Source organism: Bicyclus anynana, chromosome 6, assembly GCF_947172395.1.
Source record: "Bicyclus anynana chromosome 6, ilBicAnyn1.1, whole genome shotgun sequence".
Lineage (NCBI taxonomy): Eukaryota > Metazoa > Arthropoda > Insecta > Lepidoptera > Nymphalidae > Bicyclus > Bicyclus anynana.
The window spans coordinates 16,043,880-16,061,031 of NC_069088.1; the positions used below are offsets into that span (position 1 = coordinate 16,043,880).

Consider the following 17,152-nt stretch of genomic DNA (forward strand, 5'->3'; position numbering starts at 1 on the left):
ATCATTCACAATCCCCAAAATTACAAATATTGTGTACATACAAATTTTAGGCTGGTGGAAAATCACTTACATATTGTTTTTCTATAACATTATGAGGATTCAATAAACAAATAAATTTGAGACAGAACAGTGTAACAGAATCAACATAATATTCTTAGTTCTTTACTATTTTTTTTTTTACTTGACCTTGTAAATTATTAATTATAAAACAATCATTTTAACTTAAGTATAATAGGCAACCTCTTTATAATGTGTCTCTGTAAATATTATTTATCATCACTAAAAACATATGAGGGTATATATTTCTAATGCCGGATCAGAGACCATTATAATAGAAATAAGTAAGTGTAAGTAAGGTTACCTAAAAACCTAATTAAAATTATGTAATTTATTGTCATACAAAACAAAGATTGTGAGTTTTGCAAAATTATATTTTTAAAAACAATAAAAACACAAAGCACGTACAATACTGTGAAATCCCACATTGTTTCAGTATTAAACATTTTTTTTACAAATTTAGCAATTTTTTTACAATATACATTAGAATGTAATACAAAGGGCAAGATTTCTAATTAAAAGTACAACAAGGACAGGATATCACAGGAGGCACAGATTTGTTAGGACTTATACTTAATTATATGTATATTACTAGCAGACTTGACCATGGTTTTACCGGAATAGTAGTTTTGATTATAATGGGTGCTTGGCAGTATTTCCTATAACTCTGGGGTTACTCTTTAACGAAAATTAATACATAATAATAAATTTATATAATGACGTACATAATACATTAATACATATTTATAATTATGACGTAGCCAAGTTTTACGTATTTTAATGTTTGAAGACATAAAAAGATTTTATTTATTAGTTAAAAAAAATATTAGTTATGCAGTTCGGTTCCTTTATGTGGACTCGTCGACACCTTGAAGTTATGGGAAATACTCCCGAGCACCCTGTATATGTTACAGATGTAGCTTTCTAGTAAAGAGTGGATTTCTAAAATCAGTAGTGTAAGTTTTTGAGTTAACTCTTAACAAACAAAAATCTATAATAATAGTCTATCAAAAAATAAATATAATAATAGAATACCTACCTAACCCTACCTAATAACTTACTCTTACAAAAGTAATAGTTTGAAAGAATTCAAAATGGAAATTTGAAAGACTGATAAATAGCATGAAAAATAATCTTTAATTTAAATTCCAAGTTAAGAAAATATGAATATAAACATACGGTATGAAAAAATTACTGACTTTGGTGGTGTGTAGATCTATAGCTAGCACCTTAACTTACTTTATTTTTAAGCATATCTTCCATTTCCTTTCCTTTCTTTCTAGTATCTACATTGTGCATCTTCCTATTAAAATTAATACACCATTGTCTGACTTGCATTCTAATGACAAACAACCAAAAAGCGTTAAAAAAATCCAATTTATGCTTGTCACAAGATAAGAAAGAAGTATCGAGCCGACTTTTAAATACGTTAATTAAATCTGTGTAAATGTAAACGTTACAAATTTTTGGCTATATTTCTTCAATTAAATAAATACATTGTCATACAAGACTCAAAAGATTACGAGACGGATGATAAAAAATTCTGGTACTTGCATTATATTCTCTGGATTCAATTAAAGAGTGAAATGGTTCATTTACATCAGACAATAGTGCATTTTTACAACTTTGGCAGTCTGCACTATCTAGTTTTGAAAATAAATATCTGCAAATTGCACCTGCAAAAACACAGCTTGAATTTGAAAAACGTTTTCGGAAGGAATACAAGTATCTATGAAATCTAAATTTTGATGTTGAGATGTGTAATCAATACATTGAATATCTATTTTTGGTCTATTAATTAAACTCCTGAGAGAACCAAGCATTTTATCTTTATCGCGAGAACAATTTGCATATATAGAACTATCAGATGTCATATCATTAATTAACAATGTCTTAAATGACGAAATAAAATTGTGACAATCTGGGTGTGTATTAGAGCCACCATGACCTCTGATTTGTGAAAAAAAATCCAGGGGATCCTGGTTTAATTGCTGAAGACTCAAGAAGTTAACGCCTGAAATGTTTTTAAAATCTTTACGGTTTTTATATCGTGACAAAAGTTACGTAATGAAATTGGCCTCATTTTTCTTGAGTCTGTAGCATCAAATTTCATTGATTGTAGTTTTTTCACTGCTTCATTCCAAAACTGAAAGTGATCTGATTCTAAACATAAAGCATTACGTAAACTGGTACTTTTATGACCACCACCATTAAGGCTATCAAACAAATTGTTCATGAATAATATTATTTCAGCAGTGAAAAAGCCATTATCAATGTTAATAGGTGGGACACTATAATTATGGTCCATTCTAAATCGTTCGCATGTCTTCAAATACATCGATAGAGAGATGTAGACTGTGTTGCTGAATACTTCTGCATGGTTGACCTGTAATGTAAAATGAAATTTGGTTAAAAATTGAACATTTAACACTGTACAATAGTATGAATAACATAATAGTTATTGTCTCGTTGGTCCAGTGCTTAGCCCGTGCGGATCACGAGGTACTAGGTTCAAGTTCTGCCTCATTGCCAAACCAAAATCTTGGAATTACCTAAACGGCCAACATTAATAAAATCTTTTTAACAAAACGACTTCAAAATAACAAAAAAAAATACTATAAAGGGGCCTATCCTATAATGATTCTATTTTCGAATAAAACCTCCTCCGTTTTATAGTAGGCTAGTACTTAGCTAGTACTCGTAACAGACAAGAATTAAAAAAACAAAATTACTTTAGCCCCTACAGGCTAATATGCTTGTTTAGCCCCGCTGTGGAGTGGTAATATGACAGCAACACAGTCTACATCTCTCTATCGATGTATTTGAAGACATGCGAACGATTTAGAATGGACCATAATTATAGTGTCCCACCTATTAACATTGATAATGGCTTTTTCACTGCTTCATTCCAAAACTGAAAGTGATCTGATTCTAAACATAAAGCATTACGTAAACTGGTACTTTTATGACCACCACCATTAAGGCTATCAAACAAATTGTTCATGAATAATATTATTTCAGCAGTGAAAAAGCCATTATCAATGTTAATAGGTGGGACACTATAATTATGGTCCATTCTAAATCGTTCGCATGTCTTCAAATACATCGATAGAGAGATGTAGACTGTGTTGCTGAATACTTCTGCATGGTTGACCTGTAATGTAAAATGAAATTTGGTTAAAAATTGAACATTTAACACTGTACAATAGTATGAATAACATAATAATTATTGTCTCGTTGGTCCAGTGCTTAGCCCGTGCGGATCACGAGGTACTAGGTTCAAGTTCTTCCTCATTGCCAAACCAAAATCTTGGAATTACCTAAACGGCCAACATTAATAAAATCTTTTTAACAAAACGACTTCAAAATAACAAAAAAAAACTTAAAAGCGAAAAATAACATAGTATGTGCTACCTTCAGATTACTTTGAAGGCGGTGGCAAGTGAGTGACATAATAATCAAAGCCGTTTCTTTGAAATCCTAAAACTTGATTCATATGATTTAATCGGCTTAAGTTACTGAATTACTGTGTTGGTACTGCCTTCAAAATGATAACGTAAATGCTAATTTATATGGAATTGAAACAGTGCAGTAGTACCTATAGATGGCGCTGTTTCAATTCCTCATAAATTCGCATTTACGCTAACGCGACCGTCACAGTATCAAACTGCCACTAGTCCCTCTGAAGGTAGCACATACGATGTTATTTTTCCCTTTTTATTTTTAGTCGGTTAAAGTTTTTTGTTACAAAGATTTTATTTTTCTGTCTTTAGTGTGTCTTAGCATAGTGAACGAAAGCGCCACAGTACGGGAAAATTCGTTATTTTCATTTCAACACAAAATTACTGAACCGATTGTCATAAAAATTTAATGGAACCAATCTGGAACTATAATCTTTTAACAAAAAAAGAATTTTTAAAATTGGTTAAGAAAAAACAAGTGTCGAATTGAGAACCTCCTCCTTTTTTTTAAGTTGCTTAAAAAGCCGTTAATTTGCATTTTTTTGTTCTAATAATACTTTTATATTGAATCTTCGGTAAAATAATACATAAGGTTATACATTTTTAAATATATATTCATCACGCGAAGACGCGTGATTCGTGTTTTTAACGTATTGCCACATTACTATTAGTAAAAAATAAACTTTAATAAAGTATTTTTCACTACTCTTGCTCAAAAACACTGTCATATTACCACTCCACAGCGGGGCTAAACAAGCATATTAGCCTGTAGGGGCTAAAGTAATTTTGTTTTTTTTAATTCTTGTCTGTTACGAGTACTAGCTAAGTACTAGCCTACTATAAAACGGAGGAGGTTTTATTCGAAAATAGAATCATTATAGGATAGGCCCCGATTGTTATGAAAAATAAATAAAAAACTTTAAATTGGAATAAAATGCACCGTTCTTGTCTGTGGAATGCGTTTATTTTTTATTTCATTTTTATTGAGTTGCGAATATAGCGAGATTTGAAGACATGGGACATCCTTTACGGTGTAATACCTTTGCCTTTTTCTCATGTGAAAAAAATAAAATTAAAAAGCGGGAATTTAAAAAATAATTGGCGTGAATAATACACACTTGATTTTTTTACAGAAATTCATTGTAAATTTGTGACCGTAACTTACATATTTTTCAACAATAATTGTTATTGTTGTTTTCATCTAGTGAGAATGGTGATCTTAATTTGGAGATGGATGAAATCTTCAATCTGTTACCATCAAAGTCGAAACGCATTTACTTAAATACTTTCCTACGATACCTACGAATACCTACGAAAAATTTAATAAGTGGAGAAAACAACAACGAATGGATTCACTTACGAAAGGAGTTTTTTAAACTATTATCTCCCACGTTTACCTCACATACTCATTATTCATCTTCACAGTAGTCGGAAATTATGTTACCGGGTAAAAGCATTGTCCTTAATATCCAAAATTGTAGACTTTGTACATTTAATTTTCAATTAAAATAAATCATTGAACATGTACTAAACTATTTTATTTTCTCGCAATCGTAGTGAAAAGCAGAGTGTAACACATGGGGCTAAACCCATTATAAACTCGGTTTCTATTTAGGCGGCCCTCGCCTTACGTCTCGGGCCCTAAAAATACCTCGTATATAATGGGTCTTTTTAGCCCCTTGTATAACAATCTACTATTTTAGAAGACTAGCGGATGGCCGCGACTTCGTCCGCCCTTAAACCTCTTCTTACGAAAACGGGAGTAACTTCTCCCGTTTTCCCTACATACGTTTACCCTTCACTACTCTGCTCCTATTGATCGTAGTGTGATGAAAAGTAGAAACACGAATATCAAGTTTGACACGCGACGTCGCGTTACCGGCCTCAGCGTAAAAGGCCGTTTCACGCGACGTCGTGTGATGTGGCACTGAACTTGTTAAGAGAAATTTTAGTAGCAGGAGACACTTGGTGGTGTCAGACTCAGATCTGCGTGCCCCAGAGAGAAATCCTGGTCATTACCTAATGGTGATGTTATTATATCTAATATAAATATTGTTATAAAATAAATAAATAAAAATAAAAAGAGATGACATGATTACACAACTTAAATTCCTAACAAAAGGTAGCTACTGTAAATCTTTGAAGAGTTCCGTTAAGTGTCTTTCGTATTTCTAACCAGACCCCTAATGACAGTCACAACCCATCTAGGTGAAAACTCCTCATCAATACAAATTAATCAAACCCAATCACAAAGTAGCTACTTAAAACTGTTGAGGAATTCCATTAACTGTCCTTAATCTTCATCATCATACAACAACATACTTACACACTTACACACAAAATCTTCGTGAAGTTTGATGGTGTGATATAAAACATATGAAAATATACATAGAAGTGGCGAAAGGGTTGAAAGTGTGTTTCGATTTTCACACGGACGAAGTTGCGGGTGTCCGCTAGTAATAATTATAATTAACTTGCTCTTAAATTAATGAAAATAAATTTGATTAATTACCATAGAACAATCAGATATGGTAAATATATTTTATATAACATTTTATAAACAAACCATACATAATTTAAAATAAATAAGTTATAAAAAGACAAGTGTTATCTACCTTCATTTCTAATTTATTTGTTGGTAAACAGTACTCATTAAGAAAGGCTGTAGTATAACAAATGAATTGACTAAAAATGGCTATGTAGTTAGTCTGTATCTGTACACCATAGAAGGTGCAAGAGGATCACCATGAATCCATGGAATGCTAAAATATTTGTCTCATACTTGTGCATTATATGAATATCTCTGTGAGCTTTGTTCAAATTTTTTTTGGCGCACCTACTAACAGTAAACCTCCGAAACCCCTGCATATTAAATTTCATTTAAATTGTTGGAACTTTTTCAGAGATTCAGCTTGTATATACACAAGGAATGCTTGTTTAAAGGTATTAAAAAGGGATTAAAACAACTTGCCTTCATCTTGTCATAAGAAGTTGGTCTAATGTGTTTATCAGTCAGGGTTGTGGTTCTTGCACGTCCGGCTTCACCATCTGTAGCATAGAGCTCCTCAATGATGGACCACTGTGCACGTTGATTACTAATAAGTAGGTCTTTTTTCTGAAAATTGTTTCGAAAACATTTTAATAAATGTGGTACTTTCTTTTTCTTTCTTTTCTTCCTGGGCCTTATCCGCACTTGGCCACTGAGGTTTGGCCGTTGTACGTACGGTGGTACATCATACATGTGATATATTTTATTATTATTATATATATAATAAAAGACATTATCAGGATCATTACTATTATTACGGTTAATAAGTAAATCTCAGATATTAATGAATTTATTGCTGCAACATTAGCAGACCCTTGATCTGAGACAGTACATCTCACTCCATATCCTGATTTAAATATGGCATCAAGAAGTTCTTTAAGAATATTTTTTAAATTTAAAGTTTTAATTCCATCTCGGACAAAATAAAAAGCTAAAGGTAGTTTCCAAGAATAAAATATCCCACACAGCATAAAAACTAAAACTTAATCAGCAACATTATTTGTTCTGACACCACCTCCTATATCCTCAAAACCTTGAATAACACCTGTATGAAAGTATAACATTTTGGACTAATTTTAGATAAGGAAAGTGCAAAAATTTTTTCATCATTGGTAGATATATCTAGCACCTCTGAATTTAACACCAGATAATCTTAATTGTGAGTCTACTAATACCTTTTCAAAATGACTTAACAGGGGATACTTTGATACAAAAAGTTTTAATTTAGTTAAAGATTGATATTTAGCCTTTAATCTGTTAAGTTGAGTTTTATTTTTTAGTTGTTTCTTTAATGATTATTATTAGCTTGACGTGAATTTTTCTTACGAAGAGTTTCAAACTTATCTTCCGGAACTCTATGAACAAAATCTAGCTTTCTACATGACTTGAGTCTGTTATATGACCTAACGTGCACTGGTATGTTTTCTAAAGCAGACTCACAATTAGCAGGTATGGAATCAGCTTGACTCGCAGTTGAAGTCTGTAAAGTAGACTCAGCATCAGTTTGTAAATTGGAACTTTCAATAACATTGACCGGAGACAATATTGAAAACTGTTCTTTACCACTGTCAGACTGACTCTCTGAAATTTAATGGGTTTGAAGATGTCTGTCTGTATGTAATGTAAAAGTAGATGGAATATGGTCAACTATTGTACAGGAATTCATTACAATGAATGGAAAAAAATCTAGGAATTTTGAAATTACAGATGGTGGTGAAATAGTATTTGGATCAGATTGAAGGGGTTGATTAGGAGTAGATAGTGTAATTTCTAAATTTAAAGGAGGAATAGTATCCTTTGTCAATCTATAATAATTACATACCTGGGTAGAAAGTGGTTTTCACAAATTTTAACGTTTTCTAACTGCCTACGAGTATATTTCCGTAATATTGGACAATTGATGAACCATGCCTCCCATCTAGTGTTATCACTATCAGTAAAAGGTACAGCACGTAATTTGATCGCGTTTTACACTTGGGAATAACACATTTAAAACAAAATTACTTTTATCAATAACCAAGCACGAATCGAACTACATTGTATATCTTTTTATAAATCAAAATTTATTTAAATAGTGAAGATAATTAATTAACAAGAAAGATTTATCCTTATTATTAGTAATTCCAGCGGCGCTCATGCGAATTTCAATGATTTCAATTAATGAAAAGTCAAAACCAATCTTTCGCAGTAAAAGTAAAATTACAATGGCGGCGCAGGCACGAGGCAACAAATTCAAAACAATCTTACACACGTGGTATAAACACATTTCTCTTTCATTCATAAAAGCTATTATTTTTCTTTGTGTAAATTTGACCAATCACATCAGTTCTTCGATACTTAGAATTGTAACAGTGTGCAAGTTTATTTAAGTGTACAGGTGAAAGAGATAGGCATGGCCACCACCTACTACAGCCCATAACAAGGAGAAGGATGGAGATATCTCTCTCTTTTGTTAGTAAAGGATGGAGGATTCTCATTTTTTATTCTACGGTTGGGAGGGCCTGGCAGTGCGCTCAGACAACAAAAGAATGAACGTCAATGTCAAATGTCAATGAATAATAGCGCAGGCGGCAGGGGGGGGGGGGGGGGGCAAATATACCTACTCCGCGCCAAAGAATATATACTCTATGGAGCTCAGCGCCATTTCTTAACATACAGCCCATCTAGACCTTGGATCCAAAAACTTTTCGACAAAGTTGGCAAAAATGTCTCAACAGATGGCAGCAAATTCTATGGTCAAATTGTCCATTTTAGTGTGAAAAATGTAACAGTAAATCGTCATAATTTTAAACGAGAAAAAAAATTTTAATAAAAAAATTTAACCGACTTAAAAAGCATGTGACATACTGACTAAACTGAAAAGCGAAAAATAACATCATACTAAGTTTTATGTATCTTATTACGTTCTAACTGATGATCAGTTTGAAGGCGGTGCTAGCCCGATGATGTATTCCATTTTTAGTGAAATCATCTTAGATCTAGTGCCATAGGTACATTACATGGAATAGCGTCGTCTAACTTAGATTCAAACAAATTAATGAGTAGGCCACACGAAATTCACAACCCATAGAGTTGGAAAGTCCTCATCAATACAAATAAATCAAACCCAATCACAGGGTAGTTACTGTAAACAGATGAAGAACTCCATTAACTGACCTTCGTCTTCACCATCAGACCCTAATGATAGTCACAACCCATCTAGGTGGAAAGTTCTTGTCGACACAAATCAATCAAGCCCAAACACAAGGTAAATGTTGTAAACCTTTAAAGAGATCGTATGTGTTTCGGCTCCACTATCAGATCGACTCCAGACCTTCATTCAGTTGTAGTGCTTTAAAGTAGTTAATGGAAAAAATATAAAACGCTAAAGTTGCCCCTACGATTTTCGAAAGTTCCCCTCGATTTCTCCAGGTTCCCATCACTAATCCTGAAATAGTGACAATGGGACCACCTCAGGAGTATACCCTTTCAAACAAAAAAAAAAAAATTATTGAAATCGGTTCAGGCGTCTTCGAGTAATCAGGTAACATACATATAAAAAAAACATACAGACGAATTGAGAACCTCCTCCTTTCGGTAAAAGTAATAAAACTGTAATATTTTTTTAAATGACTAATAAATATTTATTTCCATATTTTTTGCATTTCAAACTTCCTCTGTTTACGCCACAGAACACTAATACTTTGCGTACCCATATGATTGGAATTGTTTTTTCTGGAATTTCTGCAATTCTGGAATTGTTAGGTACGGGAATAATAATGAAAAAAAACTAAAATAGTGATGAAACATTTAATTTTCATTTGAAATTATTCCAAGTTGTAGTTACACTTCCAATACTGAGATTCAAATTAAACAAAAACACAATTTGTAGGTACCTATATATTATACAAAACGTATGGAAACAACCTGGCATGGACCACTTCATAAACACTTCAGAATTCGTATTACAAGATATAAAAAATCTGGATTTATAAATAAACGAAAATAACACCAGAATATAAAGTTACTTAGCACGGGATTAGTAATCGTTGTTCCTTAGTGGTTTAAATTTAGATAAACACAAATCTCTTGTCAATAGTGCTATCTTCCTCAATTTTAAAAATTGTGAAAAGGATAGCATTACATGTCAAATTATTGAAAAGATTTGTGTATTTCTCAGTTCAAACCATTACCGGAGTCCGGAGTATAAAATTGTCAAGGATAAAAGTTCTGAAGAGAAAAAGTCGTGTTACGCCAAGTTGTTACCTCGATTTTTCCAGTTGTTTATTCTAGAATCATCATATTGCTCTAATATAATTACCACTACCTATCTATGCCTTAAGTAGACAATACATTTATACAACTTAAATTAATGACAAGAAGAGTATAACTCAATAATAATAATACACCAATAATAATAATCAATATAAATTATTTGATTGTGCTAATAATATATTATGGGTACCACTACGAATAAAGAAATACAATAGAATCTTCAATCGAAAATTTGCGATATGAGATTAGTAACCATGAAAATGATAACACATAATACTAAAATGAGTTTGACTCCACCGTTAGGGTTATTAGAATACTGCATTAAAATAATGATTTTCTTCTTCAGGTTTTTTGTTTAAATGCGCAAGTCATTTTGCCAATGTGTGCAGGTTGGTACAGATTTTCTCGTGATGTTTGTCCACAATTACGCTTCCTAATTATTTCCTTATTCGTAGAAGTAGGTCTACTGCAACCCGATAATAGACTCGACTCGAGCTAGTTATTACTTTCTAGAATTTGGCTAAGATTACCCCGAGCACACACAAGGGTGGAGCGTCTACGCCCTCTAAAGTTACCCCTATGTCAATTCTCACGTTAAGTCTATGAAAGTTACAAAATTTTTTAAACCATTCAATTGTGGCAGTCTTATCTCTAAATTCTCTCTAAATCTTAAATACTGTATAAGAGTTATCAAAAGTGAAGTTAAAAAATGAATAAATTCTATCCATCCTTGTGTGTACTCAACTAGAATATTTTGTAAACGATAATTCCATCCACAGGCAATTCCTAAATTCTATCGCCACCGAGTCGACGTTGCATTTGCATACACCCAGGCCGATATGGACTTTAGCTCTTTGAAATAGGTGCTAGATTACAATAGCTGCTATATAGGCTGCAATTTCAGTGGCCGATAGGCAGTTTTTACTCTACGCTAAGAAAGCTTAACTGCTTGTAATATACTATAAAAACCCCATTTTAGACCGATCGCTTCTAAAGTAGATTTATAAGAAGTGTTTAGGCGTCTGTTGTAGACATAAAAGGGCGAATCTATCCGCTATCTAGTACCCAATGTCTAAAGATATTTTGACTATGAGAAAGAAGAAAAACAGAGCAACCTCATAACCTAGGACAGTTTCATGAATTTTCAGGAAGAAAATTGAGTCAACACGTCCATTTCTCTAGCCTTATTCGCTATGATATATAAATCGTAACTTTAATCTGCAAGGCATGATGGTTTCTTAAAGACGTGTCTTGATATCACAAAATACGACCTCAATGTCATAGCGAAAAAGGAGATAGCTTTTCATTATTATGAAAATCTATGAAAACTCGCAGCATGCTTTCTAAATCTACCCGAGATGCAAATAATTGGAGTATAAAATCTTTAATATTGGTGTTAAATATATTCGTAAGATTTATGTCCATCTTTGTAACGTGATTCCATACAGTTAATATTTTCCTCTTTATTAGTTTATTGACATCAGTAGTTACACCAAGGTTAAAAGGCATTAAGTTTAAATTGAAAGCATAGAAAGGTCTCCCCCTTTATAAATTTTATAACATGCTTTAAGTTTAGCATCAAATAAATAAATATATAACGATTATGAGGATCCATGAAATGCTGAATAGGATGTTATGAACATCCAATGACAAAAAATTCAGCACTCGATTAACTGGATTCTGATATCAGGAGATAATTTACACAAATACGTGTAGGTACGTGTAAGAAAAAATAATAACTTTATAATTATTTATATCATATCCATCTTGAGATGATTTAGGAAAGGCGTTTTTATTTTTTTTTTATTTCAAATAATGTTGTTTAGTTTAAATTATTTAAACATGAGTGGCTGTCAAGAGTTTGATAACTATATAAAACACATGCTAGTGAATAGCATGTGTTTTATATACTTATTTATCAGTATGCATATTATTTGTTTATCCATAAATATGCAATTCAAATATCCTCCGACAACTGTATGAAACCACGTTACGGCAGACAAGAGCTAATATATAAATTTACATCATAATGGAACGGATGGCGCACTAAAGCATTGAATGAGCACTATGTTTAGTGAGAACACATTCAAGTTGCCTGCTTGCATCTTGCACAAGTTGCATTAATTCCGATATCTACGCGTCAAAAGAGTGGACTTACAGATATATTCATGGACGAATAAATTAATAATTTAATTTTTCTATACATTTCTTAGTAACGCTGCTTGCTTACCATTGTTATATCACTTGGCATACCTATTTTAATGTTTAGATATTTCTGATCAGCGATTGGTTTTTCATGCCGATTCATTCAATATGACAGTTACTTGGAAATGTATCGAAATATATAGTTTGATACACTTGTGCATTGGTAGTAATTAAACTTTCGGCGCAAACTGTGCACAGTTGTATCATATATAACTATCCCCCGTTTCAACATATCTTAAAATTCGATTATAACCAACTATAATTATATTAATTTCGATTGTTATGTTTGTCTGGCCGGATATATTTTTGTGTACATATGCAATTACGCAGTCCACTCTTTCAACATTTTCGAATTATAGCTCTCGTAAAACTATTTACAAATATAAATATCATATAATATAATATGTAAAAAAATATTATAAAATCATAGACACGATGGCACTTGGTTGCGTTTTATATGGTAGGGATAAAATAGAATTTGGAAATAAATACAATATCTTTTACAACAGGAAAGAGTTTGACACATCGGAGATGAAATAAAAACATTTTTATGACAAGTGGTTAATGGAAAATAAATGCTGAGTTTTTATGCCTTGCGAAATAACTTGATGTTGACGCTTTTTGAGAAAGTAATAGGCATTGTGGAAAAGATTCAAGTAGTTATTAACTTCAATAGATTACTATTCAAGGCCATGGCTTTCTGATTGTTTTATTGTCTTTAAATGCAGCGAAAACCCAACATTTGTTTAACAGTAACCATTTCCTATGTTCAATCGTTAAAATTCAGAGTACATACATATTGTATATTAATAATATAATAATAATACTACTATAGTTAATAAGGGAATGTATAAAAATTAGCTTCAACTATATTCAATGTTAACTCCTCAACAATAAATACTATAAATCTTTGGTTTCATTTAAGTCATTTGATTTATAAAAGTGTTTTTATTCGCGCTAAAGTTACGCGCATGGGGCGAGCCGGGTCGCTGCGTATTGCAATTCTGCTGTACATGAACCGCATACTGTAGCGTTTAGAAATGATGTTTTTAATTCGACATTGTCTCGTCTACTCTACTCCTCTCAGTAGAACACGATACAATACACAAAGAGATACCTACGAATTAGAAAACTCACTGTCGAGTTAAAACATCGTTACAGAATAGCGTTTCTGATAATCGCACGCTGTAAAGATGTGCTGCTACTACACTTGTCCTTTTCTGTATATGAACAGTCTCACAATTCACGCAAAAGCACGCACATTTCAAGATCAGTCGCCATCAACGTTTTAGAATTCAAATAACAAAGAGTAGCGAATAGCGAATGGGCGGCGTGCACATTCTTCATTAGATTTTAGGTAGAAGACTACCAATCAAGCGATTTGATTTATGAAACTGAACTAGCTTACTTAAGGTACACTATATCGAATTCGATTCTAAATGTAATTTACATTCAGAATTCCATAAAAAGTGACTTGAACAAGCAAAACTTTACGAAATTTCATTTCGTAAAAATTGTCATTGACGTAAAAATAGGTTTTTCTTTTACAGATTCTATCATAGTTCGATATATGTAAACGACAGACAGAAATATAAAACAATATATGTAGTATTAGAGTATTAGCCTTACCTGAAAATATTGAAATGTATGAAATATTGTATGAAACAAGCAACTGTGCTAAATAACCTAGACTATTTTTGGTAGGTTAGGTTAAGTTTTTTACATTTCTCGTATATTTTTCAGTGTGCCAAACACGTCGTCTGTCTGTTTGCATTTATGTTTATGTTCGTAACAGAAATCTAGATTTAGTTTGATGGTAAAAACGAACGTTGATAGCGACATACAACTTCTTTGCAATCTTCCCGTATGCAAATATTTACTCGCTCTAAGATTTATACGTAACTATGCTAGATTTAGTCGCAATCGCCTCGATAGCACAATTTTCACTCCTATGAGTTAAGTTTCTTATATGCTTGGAGATCCTAAATCCTGCAAACTTGTTAAAAACCATATGAGGCCGATAAACATAAAGCCTAGACTATAGGGACTAAAGTTTCTAATAAAGAGATAAGGAGAACCACCTCTCAGTGAGACATTGTTGCATAATACGTAAGAACATAAAATGTTATGTTCCTTGCCAAATAAATAATTCCGATTCTGATTCTGAAGTGTAAATATTATCTCAGCTTTAATGTTCAATAATTCAATAATTAACTAACCCAACATACTTCACTCTCTCAACAATTGATTTTATGTCCTTTAAACTCTTGGAGTGCATTTCGGAGGGTGGCGAGTATCAACGATCCAAAATGTCGAACTGTATCCTCTAAGGCGGGTCTCCTAATAACATTAATGTTATATATCCTAAACTGTATGACACTAGCGACATTCTGATTGGTTGTTAAGACTCCTCGTACTTATTTACAAGCGGAAAATTACTATACTGTACATTCTCATCCGAGGTGGCTCTCCTTACCTCTACTCTCCCCTTTAGTAGATTTGCGGGCAAGGTCAATCCATAAATCTATAGCAACATTGCGTGCGATTGTTGCGAGCTTGTAGATATTATTTTAAAACTACACACATGCTCTCCTGGTCCAATGGTGTTTAAAGGTGCATATTTTTAGCATCTTCGATCTCGAATGTGTTCTTTTTATACTTAACATCTCAACTACATATTTGCTATTGGACACCCTAAAATTTATTGATATTGAAATTGGGTGCCAGGAGTGCTTATGCATAGTAAAAGTTTTCGATGTAGCTATAAATCGATTTTCCTTATCTTTCCGTCATCATCATCTACAGCGTTTTGTGATCAAGTGCTTTAAATCGTTTCTACAGTTCTTATACGCGCGGACACTTTCTTAAGGTGTACAACCCGATCAATGTCATGCAGAATCATCATTTCATACTAATTTTTTATCCGGAATATATAATATACACAATTATGATTATCAATATCCTATTTCGTCTATGTCACTTCATACAAACCAGTCACACTTTAGTCTTAACTCTACAATGTGATGACATTAAATTAGTGAGTTCATTTACATTCATTTTGAAAGCACTACACAATATTTCACACTCGACAAAATGCAATAGATACAGTCGCATCACTCCTAATATCGAGAGTACTTCGACCAGAACAAAAATTAGTACGCAATGGTCATGGACATTTGAACTTCTTGATTTGCTTGCACCGAGACATAGTATTTTCGAGAATGCACTTTACATAATCATGGCAAATTGCTATGCTGTTTGCCTTCAACGAATAAGTCGTGTAGATTCCAACTTTAATGACGACTCATGGCTTTTTATGGCCATCGTATCATCACATGAATAAATAATATACTTGTAATTTTCGTATGTCAGAACTATTGAAGACTTTCGTGCGAGGTTGCTCATTGCAGGTGGGCTAATTTGGGCAGAGCGGCAACAACTCGCACGCGGTCGCTAAATTGTGGAGGTGGGGCTAACACGGGCGCAGACCCCTCCGCGCCGGGCAAAGGAGCGGGCTCTTCGGGGGGAGGAGGAAGCTCGACGAGCGACACCGCCGCTCGACCTCGTCTCCCGGGCGCCTTGTCGATGTCCACGCCTAGTCTCTCCGCCGCCGACCTCCCCCGGGCGCTCCCTACGCTTCCCCGCAAAAGCGCAGCCGTAGCCCTTTTCCGTGTGAGGGAGTTGTGTCGTTGCATCGGCGGAGGGGGCGTCGCTAAACTTTCCGACGAGCTGTGCACCGGCTCCGTACTGATGACGTCGTTGGAAGATTTCACTGTGACCGAAGCGCAGAAGGAGACCTTGTCTCGCCTGGGCGGCCTCGCTTGCGCTTCCTGGTCGGACGAGACACCGGACGACGAGTTGTCCCCGTCGTCCCGCTCGACGCCGCCCAGCTCGTCCCCGCACGATTTGGACGACTTCAGACGCGTTCGGATCTTTTGGATCTCGTCGACGGAGAACGAATGTTGCATGGAACTCGACCCGGTGCTGCTCCCGCTGTAATATTAACACTTTCATAAGCAATTTGTTTAACAATAATCGACGAATCTTTAACTAATATAAATCTTAACGTTATACACGAGAGGTACAAAGTAAAGACACGTTGATAATTGTGTTACGATGATAGCATGATAATGGACAAAAAAACAAAGATAAGGTTTTAAGTAGGTCTACAAAATTTACATAAATATAAATAGATATTACATTTTTATAAAGAACAAAGTTAAGCTTCGCTCTATTATTAGAATGATAATTGTAAATACTTAACAAACATAAAATACACGTGAATGATAAACATGACAAAAATTATAAAACATCGTGAAAACATACAAATGACAGATTTACATATATTATAAGAAACAGATGAAAACGAAAGTGCCAGCAATAAATAGACATTGTACATGTATTGTTCTGATATAATAAAAGAGTGAACATGATTGACAAAGCTAACGATAAAGTTGCTCCCGTAACAAATTTGATTTGTACGAAAGATTGTAAAACAAAGTTCATGACAACATTAAGACAAACATTTCCCAATGGATGGACACAGCGTGACCCAGAGGCATCATAAGTTCAAACGAAGATATACCTTTAGAATAACATGCAATCATTATAAATAATAATAATTCAT

At 33.5% G+C, this 17,152-nt stretch overlaps 1 protein-coding gene across 4 annotated transcripts in view; it reads right to left on the reverse strand.

The window, feature by feature from the left end:
- Positions 1–9,841: 9,841 nt before the first annotated feature.
- Positions 9,842–17,152, reverse strand: part of LOC112046735 (SH3 and multiple ankyrin repeat domains protein 3) — a 243,023-nt gene continuing 235,712 nt past the window's right edge. For all 4 annotated transcript variants that reach the window (XM_052881938.1, XM_024083512.2, XM_024083521.2 and 1 more), the window contains one exon: positions 9,842–16,518. In XM_052881938.1, coding sequence (XP_052737898.1) covers positions 15,927–16,518 — 592 coding nt within the window. In that variant the 3' untranslated portion in view covers positions 9,842–15,926. The remainder of the gene's footprint in view (positions 16,519–17,152) is intronic.